The sequence below is a fragment of the Gopherus flavomarginatus genome, chromosome 3 (genome assembly GCF_025201925.1).
Source record: "Gopherus flavomarginatus isolate rGopFla2 chromosome 3, rGopFla2.mat.asm, whole genome shotgun sequence".
Classification (NCBI taxonomy): Eukaryota; Metazoa; Chordata; order Testudines; family Testudinidae; genus Gopherus; species Gopherus flavomarginatus.
Window position 1 is genome coordinate 157,096,545 of NC_066619.1, and position 27,077 is coordinate 157,123,621.

At 42.7% G+C, this 27,077-nt stretch overlaps 1 protein-coding gene across 2 annotated transcripts in view; it reads right to left on the reverse strand.

Annotated features, from left to right (window-relative positions):
• ANTXR2 (ANTXR cell adhesion molecule 2) overlaps positions 1-27,077 on the reverse strand; it is a 168,541-nt gene that overhangs the window by 120,661 nt on the left and 20,803 nt on the right. For both annotated transcript variants that reach the window (XM_050945162.1, XM_050945161.1), the window contains exons 8-9: positions 9,937-9,997; positions 8,026-8,121 (exon numbers count right to left, since the gene is read on the reverse strand). In XM_050945162.1, coding sequence (XP_050801119.1) covers positions 8,026-8,121; positions 9,937-9,997 — 157 coding nt within the window. The remainder of the gene's footprint in view (positions 1-8,025; positions 8,122-9,936; positions 9,998-27,077) is intronic.

The following is a 27,077-nucleotide window of genomic DNA, read 5'->3' on the forward strand; positions in this document are numbered from 1 at the left end:
CGCCGAGACATGGAAAAACACCAAAAAGAAATGGAAAAACAACAAAAAGAAATGGAAAAACAACAAAAAGAGAATGAAGAGAAGGAAAAACAGAGAAAACATGAACTGGAGATGGCAAAAGCTGGGCTGCCTGTGCCAGCCAACCCTAACAACCCGGCGCCAAATATTGCTCCACAGCACAGGAAATTTCCCACCTACAAGGCAGGTGATGACACCGAGGCCTTCTTGGAAAACTTTGAAAGAGCCTGTCTTGGGTACAGCATCCCCGAAGACCAATACATGGTAGAATTAAGGCCACACCTCAGTGGACCTTTAGCAGAGGTGGCAGCTGAAATGCCTAAGCAGCAAATGAATGACTATAAACTTTTTCTAACCAAGGCCAGATACAGGATGGGGATAACCCCAGATCATGCCCGTCGGCGCTTCAGAACCCAAAAGTGGAAACCAGAGGTGTCATTTCCCAAACACGCCTACTACATTGCAAAAAACTATGAGGCCTGGCTAACAGGAAACAACATTCAAACCTTGGAAGAACTGAACCTCCTCATACAAATGGAGCAGTTCTTGGATGGTGTTCCTGAAGACATCACACGGTACATACAAGATGGAAACCCCAAGAATATCGCTGAGGCGGGGGAGATTGGAGCCAAATGGATGGAACTGGCAGAAAGCAAGAAAGCTACTGTCAAGGGGAACGATTACCCCAGGGGGCACACAGACCATAAACCCTACAACCGAGGACAGCCAAAGACCCCACATACCACCCAAGTAAAGCCACAGATACCCTACCCTTCAACCTCACCAGTCTCCAGTAACTCACCTCGGCCCAGTGACCCATCAGATGGAAGATGCTTTAAGTGTAATGAACTGGGACATATCAAGGCCAACTGTCCAAAGAACACCATGCGAGTGCAATTCATTACACCACCATCACACCAAAGATCCCCAGGCCCGGATGCCTCTCAAATACCCTTGGAGCGAAGGGAAAATTTGAGAGTGGGCGGAAAGAAGGTTACTGCGTGGAGAGACACGGGGGCACAAGTGTCAGCTATCCACCAATCCTTCGTTGACCCCAAATTCATCAACCCAAAGGCCAAAGTTACAATTTACCCCTTCATGTCACAAGCTGTAGACTTGCCTACAGCTCAACTGCCTGTCCAGTACAAGGGCTGGTCAGGAATGTGGACTTTTGCAGTCTATGACAATTATCCTATCCCCATGCTACTGGGGGAAGACTTGGCCAACCAGGTGAGGCGGGCCAAGAGAGTGGGAATGGTTACACGTAGCCAAACCAGGCAAGCTTCCAGACCCATTCCTGTTCCTGAACCGTCCACAGAGGCCCCGTCTGTGTTACCAGAGACCCAGACAGAGGTAGTGGACCCGGATTCCATGCCTACCACTGAAACAGCCACAGCATCTCCAGTCCCAGGCCCAGAACTGGAACAGCAACCAGCACCAGCAAGTGCAACTACATCTTCAAACTCAACGCCAGAGGGCGCCAGCGAGCCAAAACTGGCAGAAGCAACAGACAGCCATACCCAAAAGGCTCAGCCAGAGCCTGAAATACCCTCAGGTGCACCAGCGGAGAGCGGTTCACCAGCAACGGAAACAACCCCATCACCTACATCGCTTCCAGAGGGACCAAGCCCAAGTCCACAGTCTGAGGAAGAACTGGTGACCCCAGCCTCAAGGGAACAGTTCCAGACTGAGCAGGAAGCGGATGACAGCCTTCAGAAAGCTTGGGCGGCGGCACGGAGCACCCCACCGCCTCTCAGCTCTTCTAATCGATCCCGGTTTGTTATAGACCAAGGACTTTTATACAAGGAAATTCTTTCTGGTGGACACCGGGAAGAATGGCAGCCGCAAAAACAGTTGGTGGTTCCAACTAAGTACCGGGGGAAGCTCTTAAGCTTAGCCCATGATCATCCCAGTGGCCATGCTGGGGTGAACCGAACCAAGGACCGGTTGGGGAAGTCCTTCCACTGGGAGGGGATGGGCAAGGACGTTGCCAAGTATGTCCGGTCTTGTGAGGTATGCCAAAGAGTGGGTAAGCCTCAAGACCAGGTCAAGGCCCCTCTCCAGCCACTCCCCATAATTGAGGTCCCATTTCAGCGAGTAGCTGTGGATATTCTGGGCCCTTTCCCAAAAAAGACGCCCAGAGGAAAGCAGTACGTACTGACTTTAGTGGACTTTGCTACCTGATGGCCAGAAGCAGTCGCTCTAGGCAACACCAGGGCTAACACTGTGTGCCTGGCCCTAACAGACATCTTTGCCAGGGTAGGTTGGCCCTGCGACATCCTTACAGATTCAGGGTCTAATTTCCTGGCAGGGCCCATGGAAAAACTGTGGGAAACTCATGGGGTGAATCACTTGGTTGCCACCCCGTACCACCATCAAACCAATGGCCTGGTGGAAAGGTTCAATGGAACTTTGGGGGCCATGATACGAAAATTCATCAACGAATTCTCCAATAATTGGGACCTAGTGTTGCAGCAGTTGCTGTTTGCCTACAGGGCTGTACCACATCCCAGTTTAGGGTTTTCACCATTTGAACTTGTGTATGGTCACGAGGTTAAGGGGCCATTACAGTTGGTGAAGCAGCAATGGGAGGGGTTTACGCCTTCTCCAGGAACTAACATTCTGGACTTTGTAAGCAACCTACAAAGCACCCTCCGACACTCTTTAGCCCTTGCTAGAGAGAACCTAAAGGATGCTCAAGAAGAGCAAAAGGCCTGGTATGACAGACATGCCAGAGAACGTTCCTTCAAGGTAGGAGACCAGGTTATGGTCTTGAAGGCGCAACAGGCCCATAAGATGGAAGCATCATGGGAAGGGCCATTCACGGTCCAAGAGCGCCTGGGAGCTGTAAACTACCTCATAGCATTTCCCAATTCCTCACTAAAGCCTAAAGTGTACCATGTTAATTCTCTCAAGCCTTTCTATTCCAGAGACTTACAGGTTTGTCAGTTTACAGTCCAGGGAGAGGATGCTGAGTGGCCTGACGGTGTCTACTACGACGGGAAAAAAGACGGTGGCGTGGAAGAGGTGAACCTCTCAACCACTATGAAACGTCTGCAGCGGCAGCAAATCAAGGAGCTGTGCACTAGCTTCGCCCCATTGTTCTCAGCCACCCCAGGACGGACTGAACGGGCATACCACTCCATTGATACAGGTAATGCTCACCCAATCAGAACCCCACCCTACCGAGTGTCTCCTCATGCCCAAGCTGCTACAGAACGGGAGATCCAGAACATGCTACAGATGGGTATAATCCGCCCATCTACCAGTGCATGGGCATCTCCAGTGGTTCTGGTACCCAAACCAGATGGGGAAATACGCTTTTGCGTGGACTACCGTAAGCTAAATGCGGTAACTCGTCCGGACAACTATCCAATGCCACGCACCGATGAGCTATTGGAAAAGTTGGGACGTGCCCAGTTCATCTCTACAATAGACTTAACCAAGGGGTACTGGCAAGTACCGCTAGATGAACCTGCCAAGGAGAGGTCAGCATTCGTCACCCATGCGGGGGTGTATGAATTCAATGTCCTTCCTTTCGGCCTTCGAAATGCACCCGCCACCTTCCAGAGGCTGGTAGATGGTCTACTAGCTGGACTGGGAGAATTTGCAGTTGCCTACCTCGATGATGTGGCCATTTTTTCAGACTCCTGGCCCGAACACCTACTACACCTGGAAAAGGTCTTTGAGCGCATCAGGCAGGCAGGACTAACTGTTAAGGCCAAAAAGTGTCAAATAGGCCAAAACAGAGTGACTTACCTGGGGCACCAGGTGGGTCGAGGAACCATTAACCCCCTACAGGCCAAGGTGGATGCTATCCAAAAGTGGCCTGTCCCACGGTCCAAGAAGCAGGTCCAATCCTTCTTAGGCTTGGCCGGATACTACAGGCGATTTGTACCACACTACAGCCAAATCGCTGCCCCATTGACCGACCTGACCAAAAAGACCCAGCCAAATGCCGTTAAGTGGACTAATGAGTGTCAAAAGGCCTTTACCCAGCTTAAGGCGATGCTCATGTCTGACCCCGTGCTCAGGGCCCCGGATTTTGACAAGCCATTCCTAGTAACCACAGATGCATCTGAGCGTGGTATAGGAGCGGTGCTCATGCAGGAAGCAACAGATCACAACTTCCATCCTGTCGTGTTTCTCAGCAAGAAACTGTCTGAGAGGGAAAGTCACTGGTCAGTCAGTGAAAAGGAATGCTATGCCATTGTGTACGCCCTGGAAAAGCTACGCCCATATGTTTGGGGACGGCGGTTCCAACTACAAACTGACCATGCTGCACTAAAGTGGCTTCATACTGCCAAGGGGAACAACAAGAAACTTCTTCGTTGGAGTTTAGCTCTCCAAGATTTTGATTTTGAAATTCAACACATCACAGGAGCTTCTAACAAAGTAGCTGATGCACTCTCCCGTGAGAGTTTCCCAGAATTCAGTAGTTAAAAAGTGTTCTTAAAATGTAGAAGTCTGTTAGTTATATACTTAGGAGTATATGTAAAGGCCTATGTGTTGTATTAATCTGTTTATTTTCAAGTTCTAGAAGGAAATCGCCGCCAGTGAGCTTCCCCACTGTCTGCAATTTGGGGGGCGTGTCATAAACAGATAGCTAAGGGTTAATGTCTCTTTCACCTGAAGCACCTGACCAGAGGACCAATCAGGAAACCGGATTTTTTCAACTTTGGGTGGAGGGAATTGTGTGTCTGAGTCTTTGTTTTCTGCCTGCCTGCTTTCTCTGAGCTTTGGAGAAGTAGTTTCTTTTTTCTAGTCTTCTGTTTGCAAGTGTAAGGACAAAGAGATCAGATAGTAAGTTATATGGTTTCTTTTCTTTGGTATTTGCATGAATATAAGTGCTGGAGTGCTTTGATTTGTATTTTTTTGAATAAGGCTGTTTATTCAATATTCTTTTAAGCAATTGACCCTGTGTTGTATCATCTTAATACAGAGAGAACATTTGTACTTATTTTTCTTTCTTTTTATATAAAGCTTTCTTTTAAGACCTGTTGGAGTTTTTCTTTACTTCAGGGAAATTGAGTCTGTACTCACCAGGGAATTGGTGGGAGGAAGGAATCGGGGAGATCTGTGTGTTGGATTGCTAGCCTGATTTTTGCATTCCCTCTGGGGGAATAGGAAAGTACTTTTTGTTTCCAGGATTGGGAACAGAGAGGGAGATTCACTCTGTTTGGGTTCACAGAGCTTGTGTCTGTGTATCTCTCCAGGAGCACCTGGAGGGGGGAAGGGAAAAAGGATTATTTCCCTTTGTTGTGAGACTCAAGGGATTTGGGTCTTGGGGTCCCCAGGGAAGGTTTTTCAGAGGGACCAGAGTGCCCCAAAACACTCTAATTTTTTGGGTGGTGGCAGCAGGTACCAGGTCCAAGCTGGTAACTAAGCTTGGAGGTTTTCATGCTAACCCCCATATTTTGGACGCTAAGGTCCAAATCTGGGACTAAGGTTATTACACTCATATTTCCAAAACCTTCAGATATTTCTCCCAAATCTGAAATGTGTATAAAGAATAAATAAAGTCAATTTTGTTCCTCTGCAACTACAATGATCTAAATGTTTCAAATGTTCCCCGAGCCATCTGGATAACTGAGTTTTACCAGAATACTGTAGCCATATGTGCAAGAATTACTCCACTCTCCTCTGAATTGTAGCCACTTCTGACCTAGATCACACAACTTGTTTATACTGTACAGTCAGAGCAAATCAGCACAAGTTAATGACAGGAAGTCAGAATGTCATGTTGAGTTGAAATGGAAGGACAATTTATATAGACAGAACGTAATTACCCAATTTGACTTTAGCCAGACCACCTGGGCTAGCACATTTACTCTTACAAACTGTTCTGTGAGACCTTTAACAAATGCACATGATCAGGACCTCATATCCTGAAGAGTGGAACAAATGTGATAGAACCACATTTGTGTACAGGAAGATGGGAATCTGGGGGAAAGTAAGTGCACTGTATAAATTAGAAACTACTCAAAATCCTTGTGTTTTATTCTATACGCCCACTCTTCACTCATTTTGCAATCACGGTTTATTTTTAAGGATATTTACTTCTTAAGGCAAGTATCGGGGTAGCCATGTTAGTCTGTATCCGCAAAAACAACAAGGAGTCCGGTGGCACCTTAAAGACTAACCAGTTTATTTGGGCATAAGCTTTCGTGGGTTAAAAAACCTCACTTCTTCAGATGCAAAATCCATTAGCTATTCACTTTGGTTCCCGAACATCAAAAAGAGCAGATGTTTACTAGGAGGGCCCAGCCTGTAGTCATTTGTACCAGTACAAAGTGGGTGTAAAACATTACTGAATCAAAACAGAAGCCTTTTACATTTCCTTTGCACTGGTGCAAATGACCGCATACGATGAAGGGCAACAAAGAATTAGGCCCTGAGTGTTTTTCTGAAAATTTACATTCTCTTTCCCTTATAATTTGTTTAACTGAAGTTTCTAAGAGCTGTGTAGAATAAACTCTGCTCTCTCTCTCATTAAGAGCTCGTCTGACTATGGATCAGCTCCTGCAGTCCTTCACTCAGGCATCACGCCCACTGAAGTCAACTGGAGTTTTGCCTGAGTAAGAACTAAACACTGTAGGATCTGGCTAATTATGAATATTAATAAAAGCAAAAAATATAATGTAGAAAAAACTGTTCCCTTGGAACTGAAAAGGGTATATAGAAAGGTGTTTTTATCTGCAATCACCTTTTTTATACACAAATCCTAGAGGTGAAACTAGCGCATGAAGCCACTGCTATCCACACCTTATGGCTGTATGGAGTTCATTTTTCAAATTGCTAAGCAGAACTTCCATGCGCAGATCTAATTATTTGCTATAATTATTGGGAATTTCACAGCAGAACTCCAGCAGGTCACTTATGTCAATTATTTTTACACAAATTATGGCAATGTTAAAATAATTTTCATACCATTCCGTTAATCTTATGATGTACTCTCACGTGTGCATAATATTTGCACTACAATGCTCACATTACCTCTTACCATCAAAAGTGAAATAATTATTATATAACCCATGTAGGTCTATCCTGATGTACAATCAGTTAAAACTTGAATGCACTAATACATTCTGCAAAACCCTTTTTCCTCTCTCTGGTTGCTTTTCTTAGGCCTGGTCTACACTTAAAAGTTTTACCAGCATCATTATTTCAGTTGAGCGTGATTTTATTTATTTTTTTGGTTATAATCAAAATAGTTATAGCAGTAAAAGCCCTAATGTGAACACTGTTACATCAGCATAAAGGTGCCTTATTCTGGTATAGCTTAGTCCGCTTCCTGAACTGGAATAAGTACTTTTATACTGGTGCTTATACTAATAAAGCTAGTACTTTTATGCTGGACTCTGTGCCAAAAGGGGCACGCATTTCCTGCATGAGCCGTGTGGCTTAGCCACCTCCTTGAGCAGAACCACAGAGGTTCCACTGCCAGGCAGGGATGGCCAGTGTTTTTATAGGGAACTGGATTTCCTTCTCTGTACCTCAAACAGGTGACACTTTGACAATGACACCACAAGCCACCAATGTAACTCAAGTGTGACCTGGAACAACCATCTCTTGGGCTGAGAATGTGGGCCCATTCCTTAGCGTCTCTGCTGAGAGAGCCAAGAATGGATTGCCAGTCAATGCAAGTTGTGGTGATGTTTTCTCCTATGTTTGACCTGCCCATTAGGACCCAAATTGACACCACCAACTTATTTTCTACAGGCTGCTGGATGGCCAGACATTAACAACAGCCTGTGGCTAATACCAACCTGGACTGGATTCAAATCACTGACAAGAGGCAAAAACACTTATACCCCATTACCAGTCCTCTGAGCCATCCCAGTTCCTTCCTTTATTATTTCACTTCATCCCTCCTCCCTTTCGATTTGCATAAAATAGAGAAGTAACAGAGAAAATTCACAGCAGGAAAAATAAAATGTCTATGGCAGACACTTGTGGTGATTTATCCTGGATTCACTGCAGTTTACCTTAGACTTTGATACTTACTAATGGTTGTGCCGTTTACATGGTAGGTGCAAGTAACACTCTCTTGTTTTCTGCCCAGTGTGAAGCCACTGCCTCTGAGGACAACATGAAACTCCTCTGAAAACATAAAATTATCAGCCTTTAGCGGGTGTGGCAGGAGCTAGGTTTATACCAGTCGAGTCTGAAGTCATCTAGCTACAAAAAAGGGACAGCACAGGCAGTAACACCGCAAACCTACTCATGCCACCTTGCTACAGTGCCCCAATGTGCCTCACATTTTACCTAGAGAGAGTCATCTGCAGTGACAGAGTAGTTTTGTTTCTATGCCTACAGGTCTTTGAAATGCATATGCCCACCTAGCAACTAAGGTGAGGCCATATTTCCATATTGCTCTGCAATGGAAAGGTCAACTTCATGGGTCTCAGCCCCACAAGCGAGATATTATGTAAAGCACAGCAAGCCTACAGGTTCTTATTAAGCTACTACAATATATGGTAGATGGGCCTGATACAAAACTCTTTGGAGTCAGTGGAAAGATTCCTGTTGACTACAGTGCACTTTGCATCAGGCCCTTTGAGAGCATCAGATATTGGCTGGCTTGAATTTGTTCTGAAAACTGGATGGTGATCACGAAGTTCTCTTTCAGTGACTAAAGAGTCTTTCTTTATTTAAACCATTGCTCTGAATCCAGTTAATCCAGTAACTTTTGTAAATTTTTTTTTTTTTTTACAAAACAACAAAATAAAAAGATTTTGCAATAACCTTATTTTCCATGAATGCAAAGCATGTGTGGATTGTGAAATCAGAACGAGGCAAAGAAAAAAAAACTTGGAATAGGTCAAACTCGGGGGAAATTAACACTTGCACTGCCTTTCAAGTCTGGGCTGCAATTTTGTGTAATTACTCTCTAGCATTTTAACATATATTTCTTCTAGTAATACATCATAATGGTCCCTTCTGACCTTAAAGTCTATGACTCTAAATCAGCAAATCGCTGTTTTCAGAATCATATGGAAAAAAGTTGAAAGCCCATGTCCATGGCATGGTAAAAATTATTATGAATGTATGTGATTACACTTATCAGGACTTTAAAAATCAAAATGATCATAGCAGCTGTACATGGAGTTACATGTGAATATATCATTACCCTGAATGCAAGAGCAACAGTATAGCTTCCGTGACAGATTCTGCTAGTCCCTTAGTGAAGGAAACTGATTTACTGTAATTCTGATTTCGTTTGACTAATTGCAAGGTTTCACAGAACTTATAAGCCCATCTCTAATTCAACTTCATTCACCACACATAGTGAATATCAGATAAACAAAGTTTTGTGACTATTTTTAACTTCTGAAAAAATAACTCTCTCATTGGACAGTTACAGTATTTGTTTACTGTAACATATTTCTGTGACTTGAAATGTAACTTGATCCATTTCATTTGATATGGAAAACTGTGTATACCTTTAAGGTGGAAAGTTGGGTAGTAAAATGCATGGCTTTGAGACTAGCATGATGGTTCAAAGAATGTGCAATCTATTGCCACATGAGTTTCTGGACTATGACTACAATGTGTTTGTACAGAGTCTAGTCCATGACTAGATTCCTAGATGCTATCTCAATACAAATAACTACTGATAATGGTAACAACAACATTGCTCAGTTTGTCATTCACTGGACAATATGGAATTGCCAGACAGAGGATTGATAGTGGGAGCTGTCTGTCCATCCCTCAAAATTTTTCCACTGCATTTATCCTAGGCCGCAAGAGGCGGAGTTAGAGGAGAACCCTCCAAACGGGGAGGGAGAAGGAAGAACCCCATCTTTCCTTAATTCCTTTTCTGTCTAGTGGAGTTTTAGCTACACATTTTACACAAAGCGGAAAACAGCGCTATCATAATTATTTGTATATTATTTTCCATTTCTAATAACTTACCTCCCACGCAGACACTTGATGGTTCCAAATATAAAATCTCTGTGCATGACTGCTTCAGTATCTATGGGTGGGGAGGGGAGAAATTGGGGAGAGGAGAGAAGATCAAAATATGAATAAGCTTTCTAAATACAACATCAGAAACTGAGATCACTCCAAAGAGTGAGACAAGAATGAACAATGCACATGTTTTTCACAAACGCAATGGGGCAGAGTGCTGGGAACCAGCAACTCAACCACCACTCTGGTCACTGTTTAAACCAATTAGGCCACAGGGACGGCCTGATTAAGGAGAGGAGTTCCTGATTACCGTATCAGATCATGATTGGGTAGCTAATGAGCTAACTGGCCCATTAACAAGGAGACTGGATCAAAGAGCACAGGACGAAAGTGCAGTGGGGGAAGAAGCAGACGAAAGAAAAAGTCCGACAGGCCCAGAGAAAAGGGAGTTCACTGGGATGAGACGCCTTTTCTTCCCCAACCTTTCAGAATGGGAGCAGTGGGTCCCTTGTCACATGCATATATTTTTAAAAATGTACAGATTTCACATGCGTGTGCACTGTGAGAACACAATGGATGTTTCTGCAATAAAAATAGGGACCTGATCTTGCAAATTCTTACGCACCTGTTTATTCTGTTCTATTTCCTAAGCATTGTACCACAGGGACTAATATGTTAACTTTGGACTCTATTCAGAACAAATATTAATGTCTGGTTATGGCCTTGGAATTTCTGTGTAGCTTCCTAAATTTATTTCCCATGGACCCTAATCCTAATGTACAATCCAAAAGTGCATGATCCAAAGCCCAGTGAAATCAATGGGAATCTTTCAATGGGCTTTGGGTCAGTGTCAAAGCACATATACCAAGTTTTGGCATTAGTCCCCATGTAACGCACAACAGGAATGCCCAGAGATCTCAAGTGTACTGGATTTTATGGGACATTTTGCATTTCAGCTGAACCAGGCAGCCTTTTCTGCTACACCAGCAAATCAACTAATGCTCACCCAAAGATGAGGGAGAGAATGATTCAACCACAGAATGCTCTTAAACCTAGGGGAAGGTGCACTCAGCTGGCAGCCAGAAGACCAGAGTTTCTGATCTCACCTCTACTGACTGTTGTTTGATATTTCTGTGCATCTCAGAGTCCTTTTCATTAACTAATGCTTTGTGTGTGACTCACTTTTAGGATAAGGATCATTCTCCATTTTACAAATAAGTTGACTGACCAGGCTAAGCAAGATCATTAAACCAGAGCAAGGACTAAAACCCAGGCCTCTACTATAACAGACCCTAGTCTTACCCAACTGAACCACATGGCATACCTACAGCAAGTATGGCTATCCTGTTACAAGGCTGTTTGCAACTACCATGTTAACCATTAGACAACACTCCCCCTACCAGAGTCAAGCTCAGAACCCAAGATTCCCAATCTCCAGCATTCCACTAATGTCTAGCAAATACTTGTGTAAGATGCTGTCAAAATGTTTGTAGCTGGTCCACAACCAGGTAATTGTTCTCCTTTAACTCAGGTGGTAGAGATGAGTGCTAGCGTGTGACATGTACAGGTTCAAACACTACTGATGACCCACGAACAGGGGTCCTTCCATGATGGAATCTGATTTTCCAGTCTTCTTTTTTAAAATGTTTATTTAATTCATATCATGAAGAAAGCATCCTTAAAGCAGGTTTTATAAAAACAAGGATGTTCTGGTAATTCTGGCATGACATGCAAACAAAACACAGGTATCAGGCATGCTGGTCATTGTCACACATTTTGATTCCTTTTGTCACAAACAGGCAGGCTTAAAGGTGGACAGATATGGAAACACAGGTTTTCCTACATGCCCTGAAAGGATGACAAAAAAAATCACTCAAGTGAGCATGTTCAAAGAGAACATTCAGCCACATTGAGACAAATTTCAACATTTTTACTCCTTATTTCTGCCTGAGCTCCAAACATCATCATTCAAAGGCTGTGGATCATGAAAGATCAACAGTTCATTTTGCCTGTTTGTGAAAAGGACACACATAACCTTCCTGGCTATTTGCCACACACCAGGTTTTATCTCAGGAATGACAAACTTTTTTCTCTCTCTCTTTTGGCACATATAAATACAGCATCGCAACCAACCTTTCTTGACCACGTGGCGAGGGCTTGAAAAGTTCACTTCCCAGTGGTATCAACCACTGTGCTCCCGTGTCAAGGAGCATGAGACACTATTCCAGTATCTCGCAGCCACAGATATTTCTTTTGCAGGAAATGGTCCTGGAAGTTCTTTACAGTCCAGCCATATAAACCCACTGTTACCTAGTCTACATCCATCTACACTTAAAATGCTACAGCAGTGTAGACACTTACTGTAACAACAGGAGGGGCTCTCTTTTTGCTGAAGGTAGTGCACCTCCCTGAGAGGTGAATTCTTCCATCTGCCTACTGCTGTCTCTATAGAGGGCTAGGTCTCACACCCCAGAGAAAGGTAGCTATGCCAACATAATTTTTCAGTGTAGACCAACCCCTAGTTCTTATTCCATGAGACAAAGCCCCAGCCAGCTCATGAGCAGGCACCATGCCCATCCATCCATAGGCAGCCAAAAGATCACAAAAGAGTCCAAGGTATTGAGTCTTTGACCCTATGTTTAACTGAATCATAAACCTAGCTCTGACATGGGCCCAACATTAAAGGGGAGGTTTTGTGACAGCATACAACAAGCCTGCCAAGTCACGCGGATTTGGTAATATCTTTTATTGGACCACCTTCAGTTGGTGAGAGAGACGAGCTTACACAAAGCTCTTCTTGACCTGAACAAGTCTCTCTAATATCCTGGGACCTATACAGCTACATTGCGTGAGTTAGGTGGATGTCGTTCAAATACAGTCTTCTCAACACCCAATTTTTTTTTTTGACCCCTCAATGGTAGATTAAGAGGAAACAGCAAGAGTAAGGCAGTCAGAAGTACAAGCTGGTTCTGACAGGCTAAGCAGGATTACAGTCATGGAAGTGGAGGAGCATATCAAGCCTCCAACATGTTTATATGTTGCAAGGAATAAACCTATACACTTGGCCCTCATTACTACAGTATCTAAGCACCTCACAACCACTAATTGATTTTATTATCCTCACAACAGCCCTGTGAGGTAGGGAGGTACCATCCCCAAGTACCAGAGACGCAACGGGGGCACAAGGTAGATTAAATAACCTGCCCAAGTTCTGCCTGACTAGGAATTGAACCCAGCCTTCCTGAATCCTAGTCTGGTGCCATCTTCACTCAGTCATACTATGTAGCAATTTTCTCAGTGTATAGCCAGTTAATCTCATCCTCTTAAATCCAATATACATTTTAATTGGGTTTCACAGTTGTGTAACAGTACATTTGGCAAGGAAGACCTCCAGTTTTGTTCAATGATTAATATTCATTACAGCAGCCAAAAAGCTGCTCTAGCTTACGCCAGCTGCCAGGGGTGCTAAGGGACCTGTTACAACAGCCAAGGATTGTCAGAGCACACCAAAGCCCCAGCCACACCCACTAAACTGGCTGCAGGCAGGCAGAGTGATGCAGGAAACGCAACACTGGCTCTATACCATCAGAAGAGTCTCATTGCTGGTGATGCTTCTATGCTGGCTGCCCTGGCTTTCACGCTTTGTAAAGTGACTGTTGCGCAGGGAAGAATCTGGGTCTCTTTTTTTTTTTTCCAATACAGAGCCATCAAATTAAAAACATATTTGGTCCCACGATAGCAGCAGCAAGCGCGTGAACGCTTCCAACTCCATTCATCTCCATTCTGTCTCCTACTAACTCTGCTCACCTCACCCAGGTGTCAACTTGAAAAGGTGGAGACTATTTAAATGGGAATATTATTAAGTATGGGTATTTTTCCCATACTCCTTTTAAAATGTGAGGAAATTAAATAGAGCATGGTATTCCTTCAGTTAAAAATTCACAATAAAAGCACTGTTTTTTCTAATAAGGAAACTTACTCTCATGAGTAGGCCTATTTAAGTCAATTGGACTATTCAGCCACTTAAACACATGTTGTCAAGTATCAGAGGGGTAGCCGTGTTAGTCTGGATCTGTAAAAGCAGCAAAGACTCCTGTGTTACCTTATAGACTAATAGACGTTTTGGAGCATGAGCTTTCGTGGGTGAATACCCACTTCGTCAGATACATGTGCATGTGCATGCATCTGACGAAGTGGGTATTCACCCACGAAAGCTCATGCTCCAAAACGTCTGTTAGTCTATAAGGTGCCACAGGATCCTTTGCTGCTTTTAAACACATGTGTAACTGTTTGCAGGATTGGGGCCTTCGCTACTAAAGGTGGGATCTTTGAAAATGCTCAGTATTGGCCTAACTCTGATCTCATAAGAGTCAATGGGATTGTTACCAGAAACTTCAGTGGGAGAAGAGTTAGGCCAACACATAAGAACTACTGGGTCAGACCAAACGTCCATCAAGCCCAGTATTCTGTCTTCCGACAATGGCCAATGCCAGGTGCCCCAGAGGGAATGAACAGAACAGGTAAACACATTGCACTTTTGAAAATCCCAGCCTATAGCAATTTGTCAAGATTCTGTTTGCGTGCTTATGTGCGTGGCATCTTTAAGGTGGAATAACTCCCTCTCTGACATCTGCTTTTCCTCCCTTTATGTTTTGTTTTTATTACTCCACCCTGCATGCTGGTGGTTTCTATTGCTGCATCTCCAGATCCAGTACCGAGCAGGAACAATTACAACATATTTGCATGTGCCAATTTCCCTTTTTTTTAAAACCAAAAAGCACAAAAGCAAATCTGGATAAGATACGGCTTAGAGAGATTTATCAGATCTGAGGCACAAAAAATGAGTGTGAATAAAGAGTTCAGGCTATATTCATCCCCTTGGCACCAGTTATTTCACAATTCCAACAGTAGATGTCCTGCTGGGACAATCTGACTGCAAGTGTGAAAAGATTTTTTTTTTTAAATACTGTCATTAAAAATAAACAGTTGCCTTGACACAAAATTTCCATAACTTAAACTATTCTTTTCTTTCACTTGGCTTGAGAAAGCCCCAATTCTTCCATGAGAGCTTCAAAAGTTCTTGGCAAAGACCAGGGTCTGGGTGTGCATGATTCCTCAATTGTATTTCTTAACTCTTGATATGAAGGTCAAGCGGTTTCCTAAAGAATTAAACCTGCCTGGCTTGCTTTGACTTGCAGTGTAAAGGTCCTTAATCTTGCTGTCTCTATGACATTCAAACGAGGCTGCTCCTAAACTTCAAAAATCTTCAGTCCCTAATGGCCTGTACTGAAAAAAGTAACAGCATTACAGAAATCTACCGTATCATCCCTGAAATTCCTTCTGTGGAGCAACAATCACTTCACAGGAGCAGAATTACAAAAAAAACCACCCTGTAATCATTTGATATTAGAAATATATGGGACCTCACTGGAAACAGATACATCAGCCTATTGTCTTTCCTCAAAAATAAGTCTTCCCTTCCTGCTCAATTCTTTCATGTGACCAGAAATCTGGACATTCCTTCACAGCAACACTTACACACAGGGCCAGATTCTCCATCTTCCACAAAGTGGAAGTCAGAAGTATCATCCTGGTAATGGGGAAAATCCCGCTAGTCATACCCATGAACATGAGCAGTGCAATTGTCTTCACTGAGCTGCTTAATTAACAATTAAGCAACTGGACCTAGCCATCATAATGGAAAAAAGAAAATGTCTTCAAAGATAGGCAAGCTACATTAATTCTGTTGCACTCGGGAGAGAGAGATTTTTGCACCTTAAAAGGATGTACGGAAATGTCTGATCCTTTCTTTTCCCCTTTCTCTCTCTGGCCCCCATTCTTTTCTTCTGGTTAACTCTGCTCTTCTTCCTTCTGCAATGTTATTTCATAGAAGTCAACAAAGCGCACCTACATTTCACTAAAATGCTCATCCCTTTCCTTTTTTTTTTTTTTTAAATCTAAATACTGTCAAACTCTTTGATCCAAACTATGTTTGATCATTTGTCTCCTTGGTGCCCTATCCATTGTTAGGTATGCACTGAGTCAAACCCCAATTATCCCATTGATTTCAATGGGTTTTGCCTCAGCCCTTTAAGAAATACATCCTCGCACACACGCCAGGCTGCAGAGCTCCCTGCAGGGCTCTCACTGTAGGCCAGAGTCTGTAGTAGCCCCCCGCCATATGGGATATCAATGGACAGAGGATCTGCTAGCAGCAGACCCACTGACAGAGCTCCCACACCTTTACTGACCCTCTATTGTCCCACAACTAAAAACACTCCTGCACCTCCCTACACACGGAACCCTGACACAGGCCTTGAGCAGTTCACACAAATCCTCCTTCCACTTCCCATAGGGTAGGATTTTCCAAAGCACTCAGCACTGGCCTACTCTACTCCCATTCAAGTCAATAGGAGTTTTACCACAGACTTCACAGCGAGTGGAGTTTGGCCAACACAGAGCACTTATTGAAAATTCCTCCCATAGCTGAACCATGATGGTTTTGCTCCATCTGGGATTCTCTCAGACCAAAAAGGATGGGCAGGATTTGCCCCATAGTGAATGACTTGAACTGTGTTTTTGCATTTTTGCCCACTGCTCCAATTTACCTGAAAAAGTGTAACGTGCAAATGAACCGATCAACAGATTCATTCTCCTTTTGAAAAATCTATTCTTAAACACACTTGTTGTGGAAAACTCGGGCATAATATAAAGCGCAATAGGTCAGCAACACTGCGATGCTACTGACAAAAGACAACCCGTGACTTTGAATTCCATTCTTTCCTGGCTCAGGACGATGAAGCTGAATGACTTTGTGCTGCAATTTCATTATTCACAAACTCACTGCACACAAGTAAAGCTGAAATAATTACTATATAAGGCCATCCTTGAATAGGACTGTGCTTGAATAAGTACTCTGCTGACATACAATAAATTCAAACAACTGTAAACGTTCTTGATATAGTTGCATGCAGGGGAGAGATTCAAGGAGCTGATGTCATCTTTTCTATTTCCAGAGTTTCATGCCAAATACAGAGCCCTGTTTTCCCCTGAACATAAAGGCCTTGCTTCCAGGGAATTCCCTCACTGCCAGCTGCCCCACAAACACACATTTTCCCATAGCCCAGAATGTAGAATCAAGCAGAGACTGGCTATTCCCTTTAACCACACTCCCTCCAGCCCTGTCCCCACTCATGGAACACAGACGTACATGCAGCTCATGTACCCCAGCCTAAATACAGGGACACAGGCTCCCACTGAAGTGGAGGGGATGGTAGGATGGTAAATATCAGACCTGGAAGCTTATGCCACAAACTTTATACATAAGCTAAAATTTCAGAAAATTAGGGGATTTCCATTCCTCAACAAACTAACTTCTTCATTTTTTCCTGCACATAGGGGAAAAGAAAATGTTGCATTATGTATAATTTTAAGAAAATAAAAAGAAATGGAGCTAATAAGATCTGTGCCCATCACCATTCTGATCAATCTGGCCCCCATCTCTTTTTAAACTGTAAGTTCTTAAGTGCAGAGATCATGCCACCCTATGCATGTCTACAGAGATTATCACACACTAGGGCCCTGATACTGACTGAAGTCTTTGGATGCTGCCTCAATATAAACACCACCACTCGTGGTGACATAACATGCACTCACTAGTCGAGGACTGGAAATACATCGCCAGATCTGATCAGCAGTCTGATTTTGCAGGGCAACAAGACAATTGTACTTAAAAGGGCCTGATCCTCGAGTCACACCATTCTGTAAGTGTGAAGGGGTTTTAAACTGAGGGTAAATGTAGTTTACATCCACTTTAAGCAGCCTAGGGGATTATCTAGAAGATGGGGTGTGTGATACACTCTAAAAGGGATTGATTTCGAAAGCACACTAAGATATTGTGCGTTAACTGGTCTGTGTAAACCCTGCTGGTGTGCTTTAACATAGTGCCGTTTGCAACAGTAGGAAGGAACCTTTAGCGCACACCAGCAGGGTCAGCATGGACCAATTAACATGCTACATGTTAGTGCACTTTAGAAATCATGCCCTTAGTTATAATGAGAATTGGGTCATCCATGAAAACTGTCAGAGCTTTAAAAATTCACTCGCCAATTCACCAGCAGTGAGTAATAAACGTGCCATGACAAGTGGGCAGTCTAAACCATCTACTTCTGCAGAATTAAATCTTCATTGTTGAAAACGATTACATTTCTAACCTCGATGGCTGGAAGATAACCTTCCAATGTCAACCAATGCAGAGAAGTCTTCCTGAATCTGCAAACTATAAAAGTGCGTTTGCTGCTCCCCCTCCGACCTCACAAAAAAAGAAGCAGAGTGAGATTAACAAGGATGTGGCCAGTTTCACACTGCTATTTAGAGTTGCAAGTCAGAACAATCAGTGTCACTCTGCTGCTGAATGAGCAGCAGCACAATCAGCAACAGGAACTATTCATGGGAGAAAAGGACCCAAAACATGGAACAGAGGTTGAGAATCAGAGAATCCTGCCCACAGACACATCTGGCAGAAGCCAGGAAGCTGGGAGTACACACCTCTACCCTGACATAACACTGTCCTCGGGAGCCAAAAAAATCTTACCGCGTTATAGGTGAAAGCGCGTGATATCGAACTTGCTTTGATCCGCCGGAGCATGCAGCCCCGCTACCCTGGAGCGCTGCTTTACCGCGTTATATCTGAATTTGTGTTATATCGGGGTAGAGGTGTAGTAAGAACATCCCCTACCCTTCTCCCAAACACACACAATTTAGTAGGCTCAGGAGGTGAACAGCGAATTCCTTGTCCTTTCCAGCAGCCAAAGGATGCATTTTAAAGACTAGCGTGTTTTAACTGCTATCTTAAAAGCAAACAGCATCAATACATCACGTGTCCACTGCCAAGAGAGACACCGCAGAGATCTCCAGAGACAGTTCAAGGCAACAAAACTGGAACTTTCAAGAAGTCGCATATGGCCATTAAGTGAATGGATAATCTACAAACAGTTTTCACCGTCAGAAGTGTTTATTGGTAATAAGAGGCTAAGCACTTCTGAGTCCACACAGTTTATCAGAATAAAGATATGCAAGATAACCCATGGGCACATGACCACAAATTTATCTTTGCTGTAACTCCACTGACTTAATAACATTACATCAGGACTGAACGATGGGAATTCTCCCATCGGCTTTGCGCTGTCTGCACCATGGGTTAGGTTGGTTTAGCTGCGTCACTCAGGTCTGTGGATTTTTCACATCTCACCTAGTTATACTGACCTAATTTGCTACTGTAGACCAAGCCTCAGTTGTGTTCAGTCCAATTTTGCCTCTCAGCCAGGAGGTTGGGAGTTTATGCCCTGATCTAGTAAAACACTTAACCACCTACTCAACTTTAAGCGTGCAAACGGTCCCACTGACTTCACTGGGAATACGCACTGGTTTAAAGTCAAGCATGTGCTCAGGTGCCTCGCTGAATCAGGGGTTTAAAGTCATGTGCCAAGACTAAAGTGCACACTCAGTTCTGTCATAGAAGTGAAGGACTTGGGATGTGCTCACTTCTGGGAAACACTGTCCTTCGTATGACCGCTACATAATCCATCTAATATTATCACAAGCTTGTCTGATCTGGGTTTACTAAGTCGTTAATACATAGGCTTTTGGTAATCAGGCTCTTTTGGACTCTGACCAACTTCTTAGTTTTTTTCTCTCTCTTTTTAAGCAACTTTTTCTGTTCTGGAAAGTTGATAAGTTGAAAGTTCCACTGTCTGTAGTTTAGCACATCTCGTTCTCAAGTAATTTCAACTGCAGCCAAGACATAGGAGGGTGTATGTGCAGGAGTGGTTCAGCTCCTTCAGGAATATCTGAAGCTCAGTGCAAGTTCACAACTAGACATTATTTAAAGCCTCTGGAAAACAAGCTCAACGGCTATGTCAGCCCTTGAATTTGGGGGCAATTCCTTTCTATTGAACTAGTTTCCGAATAAGCTGTTTATTATAAGTACAATAGTTAGACTGGATGTCTGCAGTGTATAGGTCTGCACAATTTCTTCTCCAACACTTCCTGTTCTGCAGCCTCGTGTTTACTTCACTGTACATGTTATAAAGTGGCATAGTGGTTAGCCATTCTACTTCATTCATACAGGATTTAATTCAATTAGAGGCATTGTACAGAAACATGGCCAGTCCTTGACCCTGTGCATTGAACCCACAGAAGCCTAAATCTGAGTAAATTAATAACAGTATCATGTCTGGTTAAAAATATTTCAGCTGCGGCTGAAGGGGGGCAGAAAAACACCTATGCCAATCACCACACTAGCAGCTGCATAAAAACAGAAGCTCAACTGACAATAAATTATGAAAAGGAAGCCCATGTCTTTAGGAACTCCCCTCCCCGTCACTTCTTAGTGCTACGCTTGCCTCATTTCTGTCTTGTCACACAGTCTTGACACTGCTTGTGCAAACACCTTCTCCTCTGGATCCCCTATTGTCTGCGACAAGCTGCTATTATCGCTTCTCCTCAGTCCAGTGTAAATCACGAATAATTGCACTGACATCAATGTATATTGGTGTAAGTGACATGAGAAATAAGGCTTCTCTCTTTTTAAATCCTAGCTAAACAACTATTTTCCTCTTTGCTAGTTCCTCTTAATGTTCTCTCCCTCTGCTGCTTTTATATGTGTAACAGAGCAATTATATAGTTTGCAGTAAAGTTGCGAAGTATTTCAGGTACAATTCTTAAGAAAGGTGCTACAGAATGTTATTGTACTGCATGGTATTATACACACCCTGCCAAGAATACCTTTTCCTGTCACTGTTTCAACACATTTCATGTTCAAGGGCCCTTAAGAAAACAGTACATTAGCAACAACTTGTGATCAACATAACTGTACATTGACAATTAACAAAATATGTTAAGTGTCAATTCATTTCACGGCATCATTTGATTTTGCTTAGCCCCAGTCTGCAGTTCAAAAGTTTTGGCAGCAGCTAGCACCATAAATCATAAATCTTCTGGCATCTGTTCCTCCCATAAAACTACACACTGAGTTCAGGATTCTGGGCAGGTCATCAAGCACAGCTGGATTCTTTTCAGAGCAACCATATCAATTTTCAAGTCTATTTAATGTTATGAAAACAATAAATGGGATGAGCATACAAGAGATTTGTTTCCCTAAATTAAGAGATTAGCATACCACAGATTATTGGAGGACTAGCTCGGAGAGATTTTAGTCACACTCAGCACATCAATATTTTGAACAATGTAAGCTTTTCAAGATTCGCGGTGGGTGGATGTTATTTTCTACAGATTTATTTCTAATACACACCTTCATTTGTCTTTATTATTGCTCATTGGAAAATGGAAGCAGTTCCCCAGAGAGATTGGCCATTACTGTTTTCCAAGGAAGTCAACAGCTTGATAGGCGAAACTGTGTGTACAACAACATAACTAATGCATCTTCAGTACAATTATATTCCTGCTGTACATTTACAATCAATTTTTGAAAGAAAAAAAATGACCACTTGTTACAAATAACCTAAACAGGCATGTGAAAGTTATGTTGACATTGCAGTAGAATAACTTTCACTAAAGTCATGCCCAGCAATCCGTGTGCAAAAAACATATTTATGGTACTATTAACTCCTGTTCACTGCATTTGCAGCTTCGGGAGCCTGGAGTGCTGCCCACCATGCCCTGATAGCCACTCTTGTGTACGTTCACTGCAAAACATACCCTGCACAAGTCTGAGACCCCCCAAAAAAGCACAAGGAATACAGTAAATGCCATTCTACCAATGTACACTATTCCCAAGAGTGACCAATATACGAAAATTCCAACGCACTAAAGCAGAGGTTATGATGTTCTGTAGGAATGCTATGACCATGAACAGCGAGCAAAACACAGCTGAGTATTAGTGGGTCCATACTGAAAGCAGCGCCATGAACCATGACAAAATACAAACCAAACTAAACTATGAGAAGTGCTTGGGTCATGTCCATAGTATGGCATTTGCAAAAAAGTCAAGAAATTTAGAATTGAAACTGGACCCCTCTTCCTTGCTTCCCATCCTGAGCCCACATTGCACAAAGCACAAAATGATGTGTCTGTTGATTGACTCCATGATAACATGTTTCAGGGGACATCGCATATCCTCATAACAGAGAAAATATCTATAAAGGAGAGAACACAACATGGGCGGGAAAGGGGCTAGGATCCACGGCTACAACCAAGGCAAAGGTGGTACAAAAATATATAATATAATAATTGGAGATATACCAATCTCCTAGAACTGGAAGGGACATTGAAAGGTCATTGAGTCCAACCCCCTGGCTTCACTAGCAGGACCAATTTTTGCCCCAGATCTGTAAGGGGCCCCCTCAAGGACTGAACTCACAACCCAGGGTTTAGCAAGCCAATACTCAAACCACTGAGCTATCCCTCCCCACTTGGTGTTCCACTGCAAGCACTGGATGCTGGGCACAAGTCTGAAGGCTGCTTCAAGCTACATCAGCTCCCAACAGACTGAAATGACAGCCAGAGCAGCCTTAGTGCACCTCCTTCCCTCCAACCATGCCCCCTACACTGGCAGCCTAGAGGAGGTTGGCCTACGAGTTCCTGTGTCGATTCTAGAACACTGGAGCATCCCTACTACTTGAGGGTGACCCACCGATGGCAGGTTACATTGATTCAATGACCTGCCTGATTTTTCCAGCAGTGCAGCACAGAGCCGCCACGCTGTTGCAAGAACCTGCCCTGCAATCCAAAAACGTCATGTTTAACGGCTGCAAGTCTCTCTCGGCATCTCATTCCATGATGAAACATCAGGCAAGAGTAAGGCTGTTAAATTCAAATCCTCTGAGCTTCATCCCAACTATAAAAAATTAGCATGCGTTAAATTCATTTCCAGCTACACTGTTTTCCCGCACAGAGTCTGACAAGCCAGACTGAGTTGAGCCAAACCATGTTCGAGCCAAGTTTACAAATGTGCTTAATCCAGGTTCTAAAATGGTTCAGCCTTGTTCTCACTGACCGACTCAACTGGGACTATGTCTAACCCAGGTCTCCATATGGCTTTCACGTGAGTCTCAGAATGCCTCACTGGTGGACTTTTTTCAGCTTAGTTGAAATAATATTTTCACCATTGTAAGGTGGTGAAAAGAACAGAGAATTAAATCTAAGGGGGAAGAGGTGCAACATACAGCAATGGGTTAATATACTAGCCTTTCACCTCTGGAGACTTTGGCCCTGAACCCACTGAGACTTATGGGCTTTTACATATTGACTTTGGTGGGACTACTCACGATGTGTAAAGTTAAGCAAGTGCATATGTTTTCACAGGATCAGGGCCCTAGTGCTGAATTCAGCCCTGGTATAGGCAGGTGCACCTCTAAATTTATCCCTAGAACTCCAAAGGGAAGATAAACATTTAATTCTAAATTTCTTTGCTTTCTCAACTTTAATGGGAGTTAGACCCCTTCATGCCATGGCCAAATTTGGCTTCAAAGATAAAAATTCATTGTAGATCGTAAGAGTAAATGAGTACAGTGGATTACGTGACCTAATTTACCATGGTCCACCATACACATTCACACTTAGGACCTGCAAGTGTACGTATGTGGCTTAAGTTTTACAGCAGATCTTGTTTCTGGCCAGGCTGGGCTCTTCCCCACTCCAAACAATTGTTAAATCACTTGAAAACAAAAGATCTGACTCCAAAGATCTGACCTGGTTCTTCACTGTAGCATTTTGCAAAGCCAAGAGCCGAGCACTTCGAATTTAGCTCTAGTAAAAAATCCTTTTTAAAAATGCATGAGCCAGACAAAGCAGTGCAGCCCGGGCAAGATGAAATTCTGTAATAATTTCTGTGGGATAGCCAATGCTCAGATGTCAGCATAATGCTAAAACAAGCCCTAGCATCTCCCATTTTTGCCCAGGCATGTGTCTTTGCCACTTATTACCTACTGTGCAAATATGGTGTGGAAAGCAATCACGCAACATGGCCACACTGCACTAAATGTTGGACACTCAATCCAAATTAATTTGAAACTTATCAAGTGTATTCATGGTGAAACACCATTTTGACATTGCACTCAAGTGAAGCTGCAGAAAAGCAACAGCAGAAGTCACAAACATTGTGGGACCTACTTTTTATCTTCTGCCAAACATCTGTACTCTCAAAGGGCACCAAATACAATTACAGCTATTTCCTGAGGTTACATTAGGGTAGCGTGTAAACCAGGAGGAAGTTTTAAAAGGGGTGGGGGGGAGGAAGGACTACCATCTCCTCCCCCAGCTAAATGAAAAAAATGAAAATACATGGAACATATGGACTGCATAAAATAACCAGTGATGTAATATCATAATATTAGTGAGGTTATTCTAATTATAGTGTCCAAGCAATGCCTCATTTTGCAATTACTTAGTAAAGTAGATACAGATTATGAAACAACAGGTCATAATGGATGCATATTTTAACATAGTCTTTCCCCCAAAATTAAAAAAAAACAACAACTTTGCTTATGAAACATTACTTATTACAAAGGCCATGACAAATTGTTAGCTTCAATAGCAGAAGGGAACTTAAAAACATTGTTAAGTCTAACCTTAAAAAACAACTCATCACTAAGGCAACGCTAACTATACTTCAGCTGGACTTCTGAAGGCTTCATTTTGTTTAAAGAGTTTACAGTATCCGTTATGTAATGTAACTGAGAACAGTTTAGGGATATCTGACAAGTCAAATCCAAATCATAAGGCACACAAGGAGCAAACACACACAAAAACCCAAAAACCTGGAAGCTTGGCAGTTATGTTGCTGGCTCATCAAGCTCAGTGTTCTAGAGGAGAACATTATATGATTTGTAATATGTCAGAGAATGTCAAATTAAGGGCTGTACAATCCTGAAGGGTAGAGCAGAAACCATTCTATTCCAGGCCATTGAGTCCTTTAACAACTACATGCAATAATTCCCAAAACTATCTACTCGTCATCTCAATCACATGGAAAAACATAGTACAATGTTAGCACTAAAGCTTGCACCAAGTGGAGCTAGAGTATTAGGCCATCCATGTGGATTAAGGAGGAGACTGATCTAATCGGAATAATTTTTTTAATGACAACTTGTTGCTTTTCTTTCTTCACCCTCCCCCTTAAAATTTAAACATTTAATTGCTCGCTTCCTGGCTTCCCAGTACAGAAACCAAGCATATTTTCCTCCTACAGGAAATGTTCCAATTAGGAAGATTTGTAATTGGTAATCAGCTGTTTCTTTAAGTTGATTTTGGTCTTGAAAAAATGTTTGAGGGCTATGAAACGTCAAGGGTATCCTTAGTGGCATGCACTTCACTGACCTCTTTTGAAACTTGTGCTTTCTATTTCTCTGCAACCAAGACAGGTAGGAAAAACAGGGCAATTATTTAAATAAATGCTGGAGTCAGGAGCTAGGTGGACAGGTTAGTAAGAGCATTAGCATTTCACCTGTATTGGGGTGAGATGGCTTTGGTCTCAAGTGACAACTACCTTGAAACAACCTTGTCTCTAATCACTGTGTCTGTACTACAGAACTGAACTGCATATAACTGAACCAGTTGGATTAGAAACCATTTATATACAAATGGTTCAATGCATTCACACTAGCCATATGGATTCAGTTTAACGCTACTTGTGTTTCCACTAAGGTTATGCTAAACCATTCATTTTCAGCTGAAATGTTCACGGGCTACCCATCCTATAGATCATAGCACATCCCCCCACATCAGCTGATTCTGGGCAGATCTGGCAACGTGATTGTGAGACAACAGTGGAAATTCACTAATCTACAATTACGTTGTCACCAGAACAGTTCAGATTGAAATGGTTTAGATGAAAACAGTTCTTAGTCTGTCTGAAAGCAAGTCTGGTCAAAATGGTCCTTGGAACTTGTGAGAACACTTTTGCACACAAACATGAGGTGTTTTACAAGTGCTCTAGGGGTGAGTTATTCTTGGAATGGCAAATGTCTCCATGATACACAAGACTTAAGAACTGGGAGTCAGGAGACCTGACTTCTATTTCTATCTCTGCCACTGATGATGTCTATCTTTGAGCACTAACCACACCTCTCTGTGCCTCTGTTTCTCCTCCCATCCTCTGTCTATCCAGACTGTAAAATTTTTGGGACAGGAATTCTCACTGTGAGTTCAGTACCGTGCCAATGGGGGCCCTGAGCTTGACTGGCACTTCTAGGTTCCACTGTAATAATAAAAACAACAATTGTGGATATGTGTAAGGAAAGAAGTGCTCAAGGCACATATTTAGAGGCGTTATATAATTTGGCTATTCAAGCAATATTTTACACAGCTGTTTTCCTTCAGATCCTCTCACTTATCTATCTTATAACTTAATGGTAAAAATGTATTGTTACACAACCATTTATTGCTATAAGATGAGGAAGAGCTTGACTGAAAGAAAAAGCATTAATTAGATATCCTTTTCTGCTATTCAAGTGAATGTGAATTATAGAGGGGGGTTTTATTGACTGATCATTGCAGTCAGATCAGGCTTTATCCCCATAATAAATGAGAGTTTTACCGGAAAGAGCTTCTACAATTAAGCCATAAGCTTTTATAGCAGTGCCAGCTAACACCACTTTAGCTAAGGGCTGTCAGCATGTCCATTATGAACCCAGTTTTTCAGAGGATTATAACTTGCCTATAAAATTTTACTCCAACAAGAAAGTTGGCAAACAAAATCTCTGCCTCAGGGAGCATTAATATGTTTAAAATTATAACAATGATGCTTTAAATACAGAACTGCGTGTATCTGTATATATGAGCCTTGAAAATTGCAAGAATAGATCTTCTGCCTTTTTCCATTGTTACTGATTCAAAAACAAAAACCCAACACTAATGTTGTTTTATTCATCCATTAAAAAAAAACAAAAAACAAAAAAAAACCACCTACTCCACCTGGTTATCTGGTCCTTAATTTAGTTCTAGGAGTCCTGGTTATGCCCCTTTTATCACCCTAAATAATTCCTCTCCAACTTAAGTCTTAAACTATTATCATGCTCCATCTTCCCCAAGTCACCACTTAGTCAAGAAGTGCTCACAGGACCAGAGGCTGATAGTGTGGCACATACAGAGTTACCTACTACCCAACAAACACCCCCACTAATTTC